The 15,350-nt window shown below is 38.4% G+C and overlaps 1 protein-coding gene across 5 annotated transcripts in view; it reads right to left on the reverse strand.

Moving 5' to 3' along the window:
• Positions 1-14,962, reverse strand: part of PTBP2 (polypyrimidine tract binding protein 2) — a 55,200-nt gene extending 40,238 nt beyond the window's left edge. For 3 of the 5 annotated variants that reach the window (XM_075508310.1, XM_075508309.1, XM_075508308.1), the window contains exons 1-3: positions 14,799-14,933; positions 13,079-13,109; positions 38-113 (exon numbers count right to left, since the gene is read on the reverse strand). In XM_075508310.1, the coding sequence (XP_075364425.1) occupies positions 38-113; positions 13,079-13,109; positions 14,799-14,806 (115 nt within the window). In that variant the 5' untranslated portion in view covers positions 14,807-14,933. Of the gene's footprint in view, positions 1-37; positions 114-13,078; positions 13,110-14,798 lie in introns of all 5 variants that reach the window. The other 2 variants (XM_075508307.1, XM_075508311.1) reach the window with 2 other exon arrangements.
• Between the last annotated feature and the right edge of the window lie 388 nt (positions 14,963-15,350).

Raw genomic sequence — 15,350 nt, forward strand, 5'->3', positions numbered from 1 at the left:
AAATGATAGATTTCTCCTTTGAAAGGGCATCACTTACCAGTAACTACCATGCTGCTCATGTTAGAGTTCGGGCTATTGAGTACACTGCCTGAAAGAAGTTCGTCAGATCCTCTCTAAAAAGAAAGAGACAGTAAGAGATTTTTTTTCCTCTATTTTGTGATTTTTAAAGATGATATTAAAAATGTCAGTTTGACAGGGAAAACCTTTAGAAGAACTTAAGCAAGCATAACCAAACCTATTCAGATTTGGCAGACTTCCTCTTTTCAGATAAGTGCAACAACTTGAAATCTAAGTAAAGCAGGATATTTACACGGCAATCTTTGAAATAAGAGCAGCTTAAGCAGTTTTTTCACCCACCACTGAAATGTAGCCACCTCCAGACACAATGAGAACTGCTGAACAATAATTTTGTCCAGTATTTCAAATTCAAATATTATAATTAACTATACTTAGTCTATTTCAATAACATTTAAATTAACTTATTGTTTTAATATTTTAATATACATATATATTAAATTATTATATCTAGCTGAAACTACAAGGGAAATCTATACAAATAGAAATATGGAGTTTAGCTCAATTTAACACCCCTATTTAAAAAAAAAAAAAAAAAAAAAAAAAAAGACTTGTCTTCATAGAAAATTATCAATTTTCATTTTGGGGACATCCATTTGTCCTGCAAAACACAATTTAGGGCAGGGAATTACAACTTCATTGTAATTCTTAAAACATGACAAGTATCAATTAAACAGTCTTTCTGAAAATGACTCAAAAGTGGGCTGCAAAAATCAGAGGAGGGTTTATATTGGAAATGTACAAAATAATATTTTCCTCTCAAATTATTTGCACGATGGGCATTTGACATAGCTGAAGAGGCTTTTGCTTCTTTTCATGCCTTTTTTTTTTTTTCCTTCTTTTACCCCCCAACCCTCTCCATCCCTCAAGATTTCATCTCTCAAAAAGCCCCCAAAATATGTAGGTGATCTTTCATCAAAAAAATTTTTAAAAGGGAATAAACCTGACATCCTTTGAAGATTATCTTTAATTTCTTATTGGTTCTTTCCCCACTTCAAAAGTATTTCCTCAGTATCCTTAACACTAATCCAGGTCACTGCTAAAATGGAAGTGAGGAAAGAAAACCGTTACTACCCGTCTTTATAAAAATAAATGTTTTTAATTCTGTTGTGGGCACTACAGTAGAGTCTCAAGAATAGTTAGTGAATACATTTTACAGGGCACCTCAATACTGCATACTAAATTAACCTGAGGATATCACCTTTCTAGGTAGCGCGGTTGCAAGATGCATAAAATCAAACCTTTACCATTGTATCATAGTGCACTGTACGTGTGTCCATACACAGAACAGTATGTTTAAGTTTGTTTAATCCACACCTGAAATCTATAAGCTCTTAAAAATAGTATATATGTGTATGCACAAATAGGGCCATTAAAGTTTACTTAGTTTTCAACATCAGCTCTGAAGAATCTTTATGCAGTTTGAGTACCCTAAGCTCTTAAGGGTGTATATAGCAATCAACAAAGCTATGCCTATCAAATCAACATATTTCCTTTAAATTGAGTAATGCCTAATACCAAGATTAGGTAGGACCATGAGAAGGACCACGTCTTGTCCTTCTCAATGTAAGAACAGATCTCTAATCAGATATAACTAGGGAAAAATTTAGCTGGACAAAACTGAGAAACAAATTAGAGAAGTTATGGAAACTCTCCGTTATTCAAACTACATTGCTTTCTACTGTAAATATAATACACTAACCCAGGCACTCAGTATAAGTTGAAACATAAACATTCCTTCTCTCTCTTTAATGTTCTATTTTTCTGACACAATATTTACATGGGTAGGATATTGCAAAGTTCAAGATTACTAGCGGTATTAGCTCACTCAGTGGTAACTACAGTTATTTCTGCTCACAGCTATCCACCTAGCCTTGCTTAGAAGCCCTTATCTGTAGCCTGGACAGCTCAACTGAATAGGCAGAAGTAGCAGCAGAGACTGAATCAGTTCATAGTCAGGCATATTAAGATAATTAAGCAGCAATTTTTTTTTCCTTAACATGCCAGGCATTAATTTGCAATGGTACAGCAGTTACTACGTAAACAGCTGAAGCATCCCCAGTACCAAATGAATGCTCTTCCCAAAACCTGCAGGAACTTTACAATTCTGAAACAGCTCAAATTTGAGTTGTCTTCAGCTTCAAAAAGTTACTTACATCAGCAACTGCTGACTAGCAGAACGTAAGAGTGATTACATAAACGTCTGGTTCCTAGTAAATCAGGCTTTCAAAAAGCTGTTAATTTCTTAATCCACAGCACAAAAATCCAAAAGGAGCACAAATTACTCAATAGAGTGGATATTCAGTTTCTGTATTTGTGTTTCATGAGCAGTTAAAAGAGTTTTCTCTTCATTTTGAAACATATCATTTTGCATTTCATGAATACATTCAGAGTCAATCACAAGATTTTGTCATTACACTTGAAAAAGTTTTAACGGTTTTGCTTCAGAAGAACAAGTAAAAAAAAGTTAATTCCTTATATTGGCATGTATCATAAATTCTACATTTGTTTTATTCTCATAAATCAGTGTTCACAAGTCTGATTCACAGATGTACAGGTTCATATGAGAAATGTTCTTCCAGTTCACCGTGAAATCACAAACGTGTAACAAACCTCTGCTAACTCACTCCCATACATACTTGCCAAGCTTTTGGTAAAACACAAAGATATCTCTTACTGTGTGAGTAAACATCTTATTAGATATACACAGTTATTTTTCCTTATCGGTTCTTAAGCAGCCTAGACACCTCTGCACTTCATTCAGTATGTAACTTTAAAACCAGCTATGCAGCAAAAGACACACGATGTACTTGGACACAGAGTAGTTATATTACAAAATCAAAAGCAGTAACTGCCTGGTAATTGTCATTTACTTCAACAGGGTTATCTTAAGATGACAGTTGTCTAGTAAAGCAATTTAATATAAGCATTTCAAGTAAGGCAATATGTACTCTTAGACCGGCACTACTATGTGACACAAGCACCTCCTGAATTACAGCATAGACATAAATACTTATTTTACTTACATTTATTCAGCAGAGATAAAACTTTATTCAATTTGTGGTTTGGGGTGCTTGGCTTTGTTTTTATGTGCATCTTCTTTTAGAGGGTGCTAAGCCAAAAAGGACTGGCATTTTGCTCCAAGGGCAATGCTCTTCATCACTCCACTATCTCACACACAAATTTCAGAATTATAACCCATTTCCCAAGCACCTGGAACATTTGCTAGTCTTAGTCTTATTCTCAAGCATGCCAGTTCTGCTAGTCAAATCACGCAAAGCAAAGAAACCTTTAAACTAATTTAGGTAAATTCTATCGAGTGTTTCAGAGATAAGGAAAGTGAACTCAGATCTTTTAAGAACATAGGGAATCGGATTCAATGAAGAATGGAAGATCCAAGAGCAATGCTCACTTAACTCTTTTCCCCATCTGTGCAAACTACTGTGTTCTAAAGAATCAAAGCAAGTTTGAGATTGTATTACAGGAGTGAAGATTACAAACACATAGATCACAGAAATGTCCAAATGTAAGTTAAAATAACAAATGAACAAAAAAAACCCACAATGATTTTATTTCGTCATAGACTGCAAAGGGAAGTTCCTATAATAGCAACACGGTAGAGACTAATTGAATATCCATTTTAGCATGAGGGAAGGAGATTATAAAGGACAAAATAAGAAGTACAAACTGCTATTATATTATTAATAGGTCATCTTCTGACAGTTAGTCCTCAACAGCACAAGTTTTCAATTATATATTTCCATTCCTACCAATGTCAAGAACATTAATCTGTATTAATCTTCCATAAGAGCTAAACCGCTAACTATTCAGATCAGAGATATCTAGAACATTTCTTTATGAAACCAGCATCTGCCAAAATACTATTACACAAAATAAACAAGGCAATTGCCAAACTAACTTCTTGCAGTGAGTTAATCTTAAATTTGTTGCAGAGTCAATACTGTCCTTTCAATGAAGCCCATGTTATCACACCCTTACCCCTATGAGAGCATTGCCATCCGTGGTATGCAAACAGCATATTAATGTATGGCTTCAATCAATGGAATTATGTACAACTGACATGTAGGATCACTTTCAGAAAAAGATGAAAAATATACCAACTCAGACTTTGAATATGTATTTCAGAGAAACTTAAAAATTATATATACAAAAATTGTTTTATATACTGTAAATTGAAGATATCACTTTGATATTTCAGTTAATTTCTGTAAGTAATTAGTTATTGTATATACTCTGTCTCTGCTACAATTTACAAAATCAATTATACAGAGAGAAAGAAAAAGCCCCTAGCTTAGCAAATTAATGTCCTAGCTCCTTGCTTTAAATATCATAGCTAACTCAGAATCCCTCACTACACAAGCTGGATTTACATAGCAGGATTTCAGATTGCCCCCCCCCCCCCCCCCCCCCAACAGACTACTATAAAGCTTCACGCTATCACAGGTTATATTAAGTAGCTATGTAATTTCAGGAAGTCATTACAGTCATACTATCCTTTCAGGTTAATCAAAAATATACTATTTAGAAGTCTTTGCCAACTATTTTCCTCACATTCCAGATAGGGCTTTAAATATTTCAAACATTCCCCAGATTTTATTACATCCAAGGTATAAAACACCCAAAGAGTAACAACTTTGGCTTGAGCGTTACCAAAAAGGTTTAGTCTTTTAAGCATCAAAGTACTTTTTGACAATTGTTTATGAAAGAGAAACATTATCAGCTCTTTCCCCAATAATTCAGGACTCCGATCAGAAGTTATGGCTGAACCCAACATAACAAACTGAGTGTATTACATAAGGCTTATCAGAAGCATGGGTAGATGCAATACAATACTACAAGAACACTAAACCAATACTACTAGAAACAGTAAACAAGTGACAGAACTGCACTTTAATAAATTATTTTAGATGATGCTGTTGACTTTTTAATAAATTCCCACTAGAAAAGATAAAGAACACACTCAAAGATATTGAAAAATACATTTTCTGATAAATCCTCTCATTTGTGGTGTTCAAATTTGCTGATATTACAAACCTCTCTCAAGAACAGGATGCTTTTGCCCCCACCACTTCCCTCTCTCCCCCCCTCCTCCCCCAGATGAAAGAGAAAAGGAGAACTTTAGCTGCACTGCGTATTTACCACAGTCATTCTCAGCCTACAGGCACGAATTTCCCAAGGGCTATGACAAGCCAGGAGACGGATCTCATGATTTAAAGAAATCTAACAGCATTGTAAAACACTTCATTTCTAACAACATCTGGGAACAATTTAAAAGAAAGCGCCAGAAACCTGACGGTATGGGAGAGGAATAAAAGCATACGAGAATTCAACTCAGACAGTAAACATTCCCCTCTAACAGATATGCACTTGTAAACATTGCTTCAATATTCAATGTCTGAATTAACTTTGGTGACTGCATGTTGGAAACAGGACAACACACTTTAAAGTCCCAAACACAGCATTTATAAACTTTGTTCAGCTTACATGCAATGAATCAGAATGTAATGAATGCTTCATTTTTAATGAAATACTGCATAAATACACCCTTACATACTCTTTAGTGAAGAGGAAATACTTGACCTGCCTTACGCTCTGACTATATGCGCTACTGTCAAAACACAGAATCCAAATTACCTAATGAATAGACTGCTACACCTCACATATGTATAGGATCACAGAAGACTCATTCAGAACAGGACAAGCCAAGTCCAAATATACAATCCAAAAGAAATTCCATGCAGGTTCATAAGTGTTTTACAAAGCATACAGTTTAAACTATGAGCTTGTTAACACTTCATCAGAACCTTACATACAAGAAGTATGTCTACTTGATTTGTTTTTGTTGGTTTGGTTTTTTTAAGACTACACTATTTAACTATATTAGCATGATATCTTATCAAATAAGGCCATGAAGTCCATGGGTGCTTAACAGCTCATTTATAACATCACTTGCTTTTAATTCAGTATGAAGTTAACTGGATCCAATATGACCACCTTTCCACACTTATTCTCTTTTTTTCCCCCCACTTCAATTCTTTTTCATGCTGTCCTCTGCCAACCATGTATTGTTTATATATCCTAACAACTAGCTTCACCATTTTTACACTCACATTTTTTCAGTAATAAAGGATCTAGGAGAAAATTAAGCTTTTATTCTCTTTTCTTGCAACTATACACATGGTATATGCCATGTACCTAATTTATGAAAACACACAAAGTTTGTAGAAATTCAGAGACAATGATCAAGGGAATCTGAAAAGTCTTTAAGATTGAAAGGAGACAAGTCTCAATTCCTCCAAAAAGCCTCCAGGTCCCCAAAATACAATGTGGAAAAGAACCAAATTTCTCAAAGCATCTGAAGATCAAGATGGACTATTAAACCAGAAAGCTGAAGAGTAAAAAACCAAATCTCCACTTAAACCATGCCACCCAGCCTCATTTGGAAACTTTCAAACTTTCAATTGTAATGAAAGACAAGAGTCCAGGCAAGAGTCCAGTCCAATACCAGTCAACACTTCAAACATCCAGGAGCAAGTACACAAACAAGATAATTTATTCCAGCATTTCAGACCTTCTATTCCACTTTTACCATGAAAGAAAGTGTTACTCTGAAGCAGCTGTACATAACTGGTAGTAACTCAGAACAGGTGAGAACAACTCACTAGAGCTACCACCTGGATGTGTTCTTAGCTTCCTGATTAGAGAATGATGGCACCTAGATGTACAGATTTGGTCCTTCAGTAGCAGTTTCTACATCTCAAAATGAGATCCACAAGGAAGGTATTTTCTATTTGATTCTCTGCTATTTCACAATAATAAATTAAAATCACTAAGTGCTATTTTGTCTATAACTCAATACTCATGTTATACATTCACAGAAAAGCTGATTTAATGAAAAGTTAAAAATGGCTGTATGTACTTGCAGCTATAAAAAACACCCAAACCCCTAAATGAAACATCACGGTCCCATTAATGGCTTGTGAAACCACAACCTCATTTGAATCAACTACCACCAAAAGCAACAGTCCTACCTTCTCCCTGGCTCCAGCAACTTGTTCCTATTCTGTCCTCCCCAATTCTATATCGCTACAAGCATTTATGCAACCACACACTTTGGTACAAATCTGACTAAAAAGATGTAACTCACTGTTGTGTCAGCTTACCTTTATCCTGGTTAAGTTCCCAAGAGAGGTTTGTGAAGTGGCTACCCAAACATTTGTTGCACAACTGTTACAGTGACAGAGAAAACTGGAATGCAGCTTGATTTGCTTGTGAAAACACGGCCCAAAGCGCTAAGAAAAGGAAAAGGTATTTTCATGCTGGTATTGGCTCATTTTTTCAGATGGTGCAGGTGATCACATTTCTCTTCCTACAACCCCCTCAATTAATATGCAAATACAGGTGTTATGTTACAAATGAAAAATAGGTGATTTCCAACTAGTGACAGACATCAAAACATATCAAATAGGTATACTAAGCCTTCCTTACATTGATGCATACTTGCTACAGAGCACAAACTAATTTTCAACATTCTTCCTTTCTCTCCATTTTCAGCTCTCCTTATTTTTCCACGTATATTACAGTGGCAGAATGAGCATTAAGAAAAAAAAAAAAACCAAAGTTACGAAGAAAAAAAGAATTGGAGTAGACTGTTCTGGGAATAAATACGAAGTCATTTCAAACAGGGTCAATTTACAGAAGTTACTGTTGAAAAGACAGCAGATGTCTTTCATTGCAAGAAGTTATTTTTTGTCACCAAGGACATGTTCCCCATACCACTGCTGAAAAGACAAATCCAGATGCCGGTTCTAAACTTCTGAACATGGTCACACTTCATTCTTACTTCACTGCTAGAATGTCCTGCACATTTTTTGCTGTTTACTGTTGCTACAACTAAATATTATTGAACACAAAAGCTGACTTAACATTATCCTAACACAAAATTAAAACAGTTCCTCCATTTCACAAACAACCAATTTTTCTCATGTCGCTGCCCTTAGCAGACTCTGTCTAATCTACTAGCAATCTACTAGTAATTATATTAGACATACAAAGATAGCTCAAAACTATCATTCTAATATTTTAAATACAGTAAAAGAAACCATCACAGGGCATTTGTCTGTATAAACGAGTCAAACAGTTTTTTATCCTACCTTTTCATTTAAGTATCTAGAATGTCAACAGTGAAGGCAAAATAGATTTCAGAAAAAGAAGAATCTGAAAGGAAGAAGCTATTTAGATACATTTTCTCTTAAGTTTAGTCTAAACTTACCTTCTGACAACTCACTAGAATTTCTAACTGACTTTTTTCTACATATATTTTCATTATACAGTGTACAGTTCAAATAAAAAGTCACTATATCTCCACAATATTTGTTTCCACCACAAGGAAACTCTCAGTTATTAATAGCAAAAAAGGGTCAGTGTTCTCTAATTTTGTAAAAGAAGATTCCCCCTCAGAACTTGAGTTTAAAAAGTGGACAATGCTTCAAGAGTACTTACAGACACTGCTACGTTGTGCTCTCTTCCTTTTCTCCATCAGCTCATATATCTTCTGGTTTTAACTACTGCCCTTCCCCCATACTATTATATTCCCCCATGTTAAATTTCAGCAACAAGGAAAAAGGGGGACTTCATGACACACTACTGTTTGGAAAACTATTAGAAAGTGCTAGGACAGTGCTTCTTAGCATCTTCTACCCAACCCCAACATAACCAACTAAACACACACCAAGAATTCCCTCTTTTCTTAAGCATACTGGAAAGGCTGATGCCCTGACTTTTGGGGAAAAAGGCCATTCCCATATCTTTAAACATTACAAAACTATGTTTACAGGAATATATGAGTTTTCCCTCCTAGGTATAACTAGGGCTGTCCACACTTGGCAGCTGAAGCTCAGTTTTTGGCCAGTGTAGCCCAAAGCAGCGTCAACAACGTCACAAATTCCGAAATGCTCTGTACCAAATAATGCATCCCTGAAGAAATGACTGCTTCTTTTCTCCCATCAGGTGGAAGTACACCTCAGCCATTCTGAAATGTGCAATGCACGTACACAAGACGAGTCACTCAATTGTTCAGGCCCCATTTACTGCACAGCTACGCATGCCATCCAGGAGAAAGATGATATATTAGACTGAAGTGGCACACACTGAAATACAGTGAAAGAGAACTATCTTCAATATGCATGAAAAGTTCACCTAAGGTATTCCCTGCACCTGTGTGATGTATATTCTTTACACCACATTTTATACCCCTCCGAAGATTCTTTTAATTACTCCAAAGAAAAGATACATTATATACTTCATACGTTCACTTCAACAGTTGAAAAACGCTCTATCACTCCAAATGCCAAATCAGTTTACTCATCCAGATTAAAGCATCATAACTGTAAAGAGGACACAAGACAGCAATTCAAACTACAGTTAACAGATTCTGATACTCAAAACTATATGGTCAGTGAGCAATGAGAAGTTTGAGACTAGAAGCTAACTAGCAGGTCATTTCATTTTTAGTGACTAAGGACCTCACGTAATAAATACGGAACAACTGAGATGTACCTTTTTAAAACAAAAAAGCAAACATTTTATGTAATATGGCAATTTTTAAAACTATGCATCAAGAAATCTATAAATGTAAAGTGTATAGAATCTCTTCGAGAAACTGAAAATTTAAAAGAATCTATGAACTATGTAATACACTATCATTACTGGAATCCTTAACTCTGTTCTATTCAAGAATATACAAACTGCTTATATACAATGGGAGTTCACAAAGTAACATCAGACACAGAGCTAAAGCTCATTCTTTTTGTATTATTTTGTAAATTGTAACTAAGGGGCGAACTGTGTGCAGAGTGATATTTCCTTGCCTCCATGAATTCTAGGTAAGCAAAACAACACATTACAGACCAAATAAAATACGAATTATTTCATATGTACTAACGAGATGACTGGGTTTTGGCATGTTCTAACACTTTCAGAAATTAAAGCACATTGCTCCTCTGACAGATTTTAGCTGGGAAGCGTGCTCCCACTGCCTATTTTGAGTTGCGCAAATCCCCACATTTACTCTCTGTAAACCAAGTTTTCAAATAGTATTTGTCATTTTTTCCACCTCCATTTTGAGTTTTATGTTTTCCTCAGCTTTTGGTGTTCATTTCTGGTGACTTAACACATAAATAAAATCAAGATTGAACATTTAACAGTTTGATGAACAGAAATGTTTTAAATCAAATCAAAGTGTACAGCACAAATAAATGGTAATAGCTTCAAATTCAGCAGCCTCATTAGCAGGTAACTCTGAGACTATAAAACTGTTAATAAAACATTATAAGCAAGCATTCCTTTTACTTTACACTTGCCTTGCCCACATGCAGTCCCCAAAGCTCAACAGCCCTCTTTTAATTCAAAGACAATTCCGAGACTACAGTAGTTAACTTCTACTATTAGTCTTTTGTGAATGTGTTTAAAAATATAACTAACATGTTCACTTTTCTGTTTAAGAGAGAAACCAGCCAGACAATAGTTAATATAATTTTCAAATTTGTATCAACATGACTGATGATGATAAAATAAAGCAAATTTTCCAAAGGGTCATATGTAACAAACCTGATCATATGTCACAATCCCTTTCACCAATAATAACTGAATATATCACAAACATGTTGTATAACTGATCAGCATATATACAGTAGGTGCAAAATCTCAAGAAAGCATCAGGTCAAACAAATATCCTGGATAAGATGATTTCACACAGGTAAATCTCTGCCCACTTCCAATGGCTATCCAGTCACAATAAAAGCAGTGTCAAAAGAGCATTAAAACTGCTGATGCAACTCCTTGGACTCAAGACTTGCTCCCTACACAGTCCCAAAGCACCCCAAAGAAAAGATAACAGACAAGGAAAAGCCAGATTAATGTTCCCAGTTGTTTATATACTGCCTATAGGTAAAGCATTTCTCAACTTTAAAATATCCGTTCATCAAGAGCAATGAACAGTCACCAGAGAACATAAAGGACAAATGTTTCACATGGCCTTCCACAAAACATGACTGAAGCTAGCATTAGACTGCTACCCAAACTGCATATATCAATTAGCAAGAAATTCCATTTTCCATTCTTATTAGTATCTTGAGATAATTACAGAAGCTCCAGAATACAATCCAGTTTACTCCTCCCATATTTAACAGCTTTCTTCAGACAACCATCATCCTTTTTATTTATTCCCACTACTTCCATGAACAAATGGATTGTTTCCTTTTAAAATCAGAAAATAGTCAATTTTTACAAGGCAAAGAGCACACCTTTTGACACTTTTGTGCCTTTCCTTGTATATATTTTAATCACTACCTCTGATACACCTGTCTTGCCTTCTTTCTTATATTACATTCATAATATAACTTCTACAATCAACAGAAAGAAGCAGTTATATCATCTGAAGTGTCTTTATTTCATTGTCTGGCTAGTATCTGAAAATATGGTTCCAAAATCACACTACACACTTACAGCATATTTCATGAATGCTCAAATTCTCATAAGATTCTAAGTCACTCATAGTTGAGAATGAAAGGGATACTGAAGCCATGTACTTCTGAAGTGAGAATGTCAGAATTTAAGGTTCAAGCAATACATGGTCTACCTGAAATTGCTTCTTCATTAGACATGATTGCGGGCAATTTATAAATTGTTTTGCCCCCAAGTTATTCACGTGGGGCAGTTTACTTTTGAAAGACTTGAACTTCCTTAGGTATTCCTCGAAACTATTAAATACGTTCCTAAAGTTTTAATCAGTTAACACTTTGTCCTCCCAGGCAACAGAGAAACAGTCATGCCAGTTCGCATTTCTGATTGGGATTAGCTCCCACGGAAGTACTTTAATAACTACACTTTCTTCTTGATTCACAGAGCGATTTTAAGCTTGTCTCCAACACTGCACGAACATGTGGAGCCAGATGGGTCCAGAACCTATATAACTGACTTCTTACAGCTCCTCCTAGAAGCAAGCTTGCTCAGAAACATAATACAAGTACACCTGACAGAATACCTGCTGTATCTACAGGCAGCTGTATTATATAAGAACTAGTCCAAATCCAGCAGGACCAATACTGAATCTGAGCCAAAGAGCTTTACTAGACAAAACCTGGCTTACCAAGCAGTTAACATAGGTCAGCTTCAGGTGAAAAGGCAGCTACGTAGTATAGCTACAAAGTCCCTGGACAAATGTGGAGACTTAACTGTACACACTAGAAAACATCTACATTTCTATCACTCAAGTAGAATTGCTTGCATGCATTCATTAACACAACCTAAAGTTCCCTTGTCCCATGTATCTTTGCATTCTCATTATTTCTCAGTCTGCTTCTACGAAGTACTGATCTAATTCCTGCAACGGACTGGAATACAAAAGTGAAATAAATAGTAAATTAACAACCATTTGGAAGCTCTTTCCTTGTTGTAAAATTCATAACTGAACTTGAGAAATAAAACGTAAAGCAACGCAAACGCCCACTTCTCTATCTACATAACAAATTCTACCTCCCATATTTTTGTGTCCTATTACAGACAGTCACTTTTTTTTAACTTCAGTGGTAACTGTTTTGAAAAAAGGATGGGGGAGAGAAGAAAACATGTCTTTTACAGTCACCATGCAACAATGAGAAAGTGTTATTTTGAAAAAAAAAAAATCTGCAAAATTAAGCTTTAAAATAAGAAGCTGACACCACTATATTAATCTAGAATCACTGTTTACAGTTCAGTGCCTAGACAGTCTTTTGTGTAGAGCCTCCAATTTACCTCTAGAGATTTTTGGTTAATAAAGCATTATTAACCTAACTGTTAAGCTTAATAAACCATATTAACCATGCTGACTAAATATCAGCTGACAATGACTAGTTAAAATCTTACAACTTGCAATTACTGATGCTCAAAGTAGTTCATTTTGTATCAACAATTTGCCCCCTTATTTGCTAAGTGTACATCCTACCTTCACACCAACTGCAACATCAGTGACAATGCTGTAAAAAAAGAAAAAAACAAGAACACAGGTCAACCAATTTATCCTCATAAAACCAACTTTTCAATGTATTGCAATGCCAAAATAACGAGGAATCAAAATAGCCAACAACTTCCCCAATCAAGAAAATATGTTCAAAGAACACAGCAGGGGTGAGGGAAAGTACAAAAGAAACCTACAAAAGCCACTGAGCTCCCCCAGCTTATAGGCTTCTCCAAAAGAGTCCAAAGTTTCAAGTAAACATTACTCCAAAGCAGCACTGCCAAGAAATTTATTTAGGAAACTCGGGTTTCTGGACTACATGAGATCACAGGGTGAAAATAAAAGAATTTAAAAGAACAGAACTTTTCTGACACCCCCCCCCCCCATTAACTAGACAGCTAGTTCAGCAACATAGCCTACCCTATGGATCTTCTTACAGCAGAAAGCAATGAACACACTTTTTGAAATTAGCTTGGAAAAAAGAACGCATTGGCAGGTACACCTGTATGAAATTTAATCAGGTACACCTATACAAAAATCTGCAACAGGTATGTCAAGGTACATCTTTTTCTTAGAGGTTGTGACATCATAACTCACAGCGTGTAACACAATCCCAAAAGAAACCTAACCAAAAAAATCCACACCAAAAAAAAATGAAAGCAAAACATGAATATGTGAAAACATTCCACAATGTAATACTCATTAATGACAAGACTTCTCAGACAGGATTTGTAACTCCCAACGTTACAATCACAACTAACCATAAAAAGCCTTGAAAACTCTCACAGTTGAAAGGCTATATGCTTAAAGCATACCAAAGAGATTGCTTCTCTGTTTGAAGCAGAATAAACAACTTAATAGGAAATTTGGAAGCTGGAAGATGTTGTATTTACACTGACGAAGGCTACAACCACCAGCCTCATTTTCCAGGTCCAACAGAAAGAAGGCCTTGTGTATAGTGACTGCCTCCCCCAGCTCCCGGCCAGGGCCGAGGGCTCTCGCTGTCCCGTATGGCTGACTCTTTCAAAACCTTCCCTTCTTTGGCTTTTACAGCCAGTCTCCAGCATGCACAAAGGCATCTTTCTACCTGGGGAGGGGGGGAAGCCAGAGGGCTTATTAGGCAGTTTCTGAAAACAAAAGAGCTCGACATCTGGCTCCTGCTGGTATTGCTCCTCCCCTCCAGCCAGCTCCAAAACAAACCCGAGCCCTACTGAGCGCCCCTCCTCACCCCACGGCGGGGGGGGGGGGGGGGGGGGGGGTAGAGGGGGAGGCAAAGACAGGGGACAAGGCGAGAACAAGAGGCTCTGGAGGGGACGGATGGGAGTAGATTGCGCTCCCTCTTTACAGCGAGATCCGGCGTCTCGGGCACCACACTAAGTAGGGGGCGGCCCAAAGCCCTGGGCAATTTAAACGGAAGACCCTACCGAGGGGCCCGCGTTACGGAGAGGCTGAGCCTCCTCTTCCCCCCCCCCCCCCCCCCCCCCCATCCCGTACTGGGCCTCAAGGCTTCAGCTGTCCCGCGGCGGGAAGCCCGCCTGTCCCCACCGCCGCCAGGGCAGCGGCCGCTCCCCACAGCCTCAGAAACGCCCGCCCGCCAAAAGCCAGCCGCGGCAGGGAGCGAGCCCCCGGCACTAGGACAGGTCCCACCACCGACCGGCGGCACAACCGCGGCAGTGCCTTCGCCCACACCGCCCCGGTCATTACTCACCCGTCCATCGCCGAGCAGGACGAACCGCGGGCAAGCGGGACAGACAGCCGCGCCGGCAACGCGTACGAGGAGACTGTGAGAAAATGGCGACCTGGCCTGCACGAAAACCGCCGAGCGTTGCCGAGTGCCGGATTCCGTTCCTCGTCCCTCGCCGCTACAGAGCATGCGCCAGCCGCCTCAGCATGCGCCGTCCGCGCCGCTGAAGTTTTTGCCATCAGCTGCCCGGCCCGAGCCGGCTCGTGAGGTGGCGCGAGCCTGCCCCGCCGGGGGCGGGAAGCGGGGCGCGGTGGGGCGCGACCGTGGGCTCCTCACCCCACCCCCCCCCACCCCCCGGGCCCCGCCGTGTGGCGAGGGGGGGGCTCCCGCTTCGCCTGCCCCAGCGCACAGCTTCAGGAGTGTTTGTGTGTCCGTGAGGGAGAGAGGTGGCCTCAGAGGAGCTCGGCTCACGGTCCTGCCCGGGGAGAGCTCCCGAGGCCGCTGGGGGCGGTCGGGGTAGGCCCGCTCAGGGGGCTCCTCATCGCATCGGTGGTCTCGCCGCCTCGCCCGGGGCCG

This window comes from Mycteria americana, chromosome 7, assembly GCF_035582795.1.
Source record: "Mycteria americana isolate JAX WOST 10 ecotype Jacksonville Zoo and Gardens chromosome 7, USCA_MyAme_1.0, whole genome shotgun sequence".
Lineage (NCBI taxonomy): Eukaryota > Metazoa > Chordata > Aves > Ciconiiformes > Ciconiidae > Mycteria > Mycteria americana.